This window comes from Trypanosoma theileri (assembly GCF_002087225.1).
Source record: "Trypanosoma theileri isolate Edinburgh chromosome Unknown TM35_Tth_31_V1, whole genome shotgun sequence".
NCBI classification, from domain to species: Eukaryota; Euglenozoa; class Kinetoplastea; order Trypanosomatida; family Trypanosomatidae; genus Trypanosoma; species Trypanosoma theileri.
The window spans coordinates 72,120-75,776 of NW_021639873.1; the positions used below are offsets into that span (position 1 = coordinate 72,120).

Below are 3,657 nucleotides of genomic sequence, written 5' to 3' on the forward strand. Positions count from 1 at the left end.
AGAGAGAGAGAGAGAGAGAGAAAGAGAGAGACGAAAAAAAAAGGGAAAATAGGGTGTTAATGCTGCTGTCAGGTTATTGGTATTAGATATGGAATGTAATTAATCTTTTTTTTTTGGTTAGAAAAATAAAATATTGCTATTCTTGTTTTGATGATGATGATGATCACTCATTATTATTATTATTATTATTATTATTATTATTATTATTATTATTATTATTATTATTATTATTATTATTATTATTATTATTATTATTATTATTATTATTATTATTATTATTATTATTATTATTATTATTATCTGGTATTATAAATTGTCAATGTCATTATTTTTCTTTATTATCACTATTATTGCCCTTCACTATTTTCTCTTTGTGTGTGTTTCTGTGTAGATCCCAGGGAAAGGTATTCCCTTGATGTTTCTCACTAATTCTCTCAATATTTGGGGAAAATGCCTCCTTTTTATTTTGCACATTTGCGGACGTACATGTCTTGTTTGTTTGTTTGTTTTTTATTTTGTTATTTTTCTGATCTATTTCCTTCACAACGAAAGAAATATGTACAATCTTCAACTATGTAGATATGTATGAGTACAATCATACATATTTTTTCTTTTTTTTTTTGTCCAACAAAAAGTATATAAACTTTTTGTTTTCCTTTATTGTATTGCTTGTAAACACACGTATCTCATCAACTGTTAATGGTATTTTTCCCTCATTCTTCTTCTTCTTATATATATATATATATATATATATATATATATATATACTCTAAAAAAAATAAAAATAAAAAGTAATAAAGGAGACGTTGCTGTTGGAAAGAAGAAGGCAGCATAGTTTCCAAGTTTAACAATAAAACAAGACAAAACTTAACTTAAAAAAGAAAAAGAAAAGAGAGACAGAAAATTTAAACAAACTCACTACAGATACACTGTAGAAGCTGACAATACCCTAAAAAAAGAAAAGAAGAATGAATGAATCCAATCGGGTCGTATCCCCTCAACGAAATGAAGCTACCGGCGGGAAACGGCAGAAGCGGCGGCGAAAGAAAGGAAAGGGACAACAACAACAACAACAACAAGAACAATGCCAACATGAAGAGGAAGTAGAAGAAGAAGAACAACAACATGAGGAAGAAGAAGAACAACACCAGCATGAAGATCAACAGGAACAACAACAGGAAGAAGAACAAAAAGAAGAAGAAGAACAATACCAACAGGAAGTAGAGGAAGAACAGCAGGAAGAAGAAGAAGAAGAAGAACACTCCGAACGAAGTATATCACAGCCGTCATCCACTGCAATTATGAACAGAGGAAGTCATGTATCCTCCGGCCGTTTAAGTGTTGAAAGTCCATCCCCTCGGTCCTCAGCTTCTCTATCGATTCTTCAACAAATGCTTCGAGGCGACAATTGTGATATCTTGGACTTGAAGAATGTGTTAATGAAGACAGAGAGTTCACATCGTCATATTATTGAAAATAAATACTTTTTGGGTTTTCGTGCGATCATGGAAGAATTCCTGAAAACTTTCCCTGGTGGATCTAAAAGATTATCGCAGTTGTCTGCTAGAGGAGGAAGTAAATCCGGCAGTAGTTGGCAACCATGGAGTCAACCGAACAGTGAACGAACCACGGAATCCAATATCTCTGCAAGACTTGGAAAGATTGGATACGATAGGGAAGAAAACTTTGAAATGTTGTTTAGTTACAATCCACAGGAAGAGAAGGAGAAACACAGTGGTTTTGGAAATGGAGATGAGATGGATGGGATTTCTGTACTTGTTAGAGAAGATCAAGGAACAATGCGGAGTCTCCCAGAAGATCTGGTTAATAAAGGAGATACTTCTTTCAGTCAAAACTATCCATCAAGGCAATCACAACAACAACAACGCCAATCACGTGAGGTACAACGAGGATTACCTGGATCTATGGAATCATACGGAACTATGGGAGTTTTACCAGAGGAAACAGTGGGTTTATTAAATGGTATAAGTCGAAATGAAACACTTCAGTGGCCTTCTCTTATTACGGATTTAATATCCAGTTCAAGGGAAGGGACTGTGATGCCTTCTCTTTACAAGGATGAATTCCCTGTTTTTAAAAGAAATTCCACTTCAGATGATTCTTATTCACCTTCTGCTCCTGTTGGGATTGAGATTGGAGTAGAGGATGCAATGAAGACGGGATCATTTCTTTTACTTGTATGGTTTACTTCAGTTATGCGTCAATTGATATTTGGCATTTTCGCTGTGTGTATTATTGCACTCTTATCACTTCAAAGTTCTTTCTTTGCTGCTATGGGTAACGTTTCAAATATGAACGTATTACTTGCAAAGGGAAATTTTATTAAACCATTTCTTTTCCTTGTAAATGCGGTGAGTTTTCTCATATTTTTAATCCTTATTTTAGTTCTCTGTCCTTTGTTCATTAGCGATAACTCTCGAAATGGACATTTCTTTCCACACATCATATTACTTTCTGGTTTATCCTTATCAGTTGGCGGTTCACTTTGTGTGATGTTTGGTCTCTTTCAGGTGAATATATGGATACTTTTCTTTGCTCAATTTATACATGGTGTATCTCTCGCCATTTCATTTATGGGACTTTTATTATTTGCTGTGGTGGAGCAAGCTCTTATGGCTGGAACTATCTTATTACTTTCTCTTACATGTGTTACCTGGCTTCTCTCTAATGCGGTGGGTTTATTTCTCTTTTCCACAATTCTACATTATAATAATAATAATACCAATGACCCAAAAATAGCGGTGAGTCTTCTCGTTGTGGGTATGTGTATGAATTTATTATTGGGATTCGGTATGTGTGTGTTGGTGCCTCCAGAGACTTGTCGTAAAGCTATCCGCATATCACGGTACTTTTTTAATACGGACAACAACAACAACAACAACAACAACAACAGTACAGGGAATACTCTTCAGCGTATGCATATATCTTTTATTTTACGTTGTTTGGGTTGTGGATGTCTTCTTGCGATTGGAATTCTTTTTACAGTTGTGGCTGGTGAATCATCATTGCAGTTGGGTCCATTACAAGCATACACTGTGAATTCTCCTTCTCTTGGGCCGTACATCACATCTCTCTTTTTCCTTAGTGGTCTTTTCTTTTTTCCTTTCTCTTTCTTACCACGTGTTGGATCCCTTGTACACATCGCCGAGTCTGGTCTTTGTAGTGGAATGATGTTTCTAGTATTGTTGACTACTATCTTTTATACACAACTTATTGGGAATACTTTTCTTTCTTCTTTTATTTCACCACTTGTGATGATTGGTATTGTGATGTTTCTTTCTGGTGCCTCCTTTTCCATATCGGTAACAGGAATCCTGCGTTCTCTTTGTATACCAACAATGGTATTACCAGCGGCTAGATTGGCATTCTTATTTACTGTTCTTCTTACCGTGTGTGTGGCTCTCACACTTGGTGTGTTTACACTTTTACTATGGATTGAACAGAGAAGTCAAGGAGGAAAAGAGTTTGGTGGTGTTTCGTATCTGGTATTGGGAATAAGTGCACTGGCGGTGGTGTTGCAAGTGATATCTACTCTCTGTAGGCGTTGTGCTTTGTGAGGAAGAAGAAGATAGGAGATGCGGCTATATTCTCCTCATCTATATATATATATATATATATATATATATATATATTCAT

At 35.2% G+C, this 3,657-nt stretch overlaps 1 protein-coding gene across 1 annotated transcript; it reads left to right on the forward strand.

The window, feature by feature from the left end:
* Positions 1-968: 968 nt before the first annotated feature.
* On the forward strand, positions 969-3,578 carry TM35_000311270 (uncharacterized protein; the record flags this gene model as incomplete). Its single annotated transcript, XM_029028608.1, has 1 exon — positions 969-3,578. One exon carries the CDS (start codon positions 969-971, stop codon positions 3,576-3,578), a length of 2,610 nt encoding a protein of 869 aa, XP_028880007.1.
* Positions 3,579-3,657: the final 79 nt, after the last annotated feature.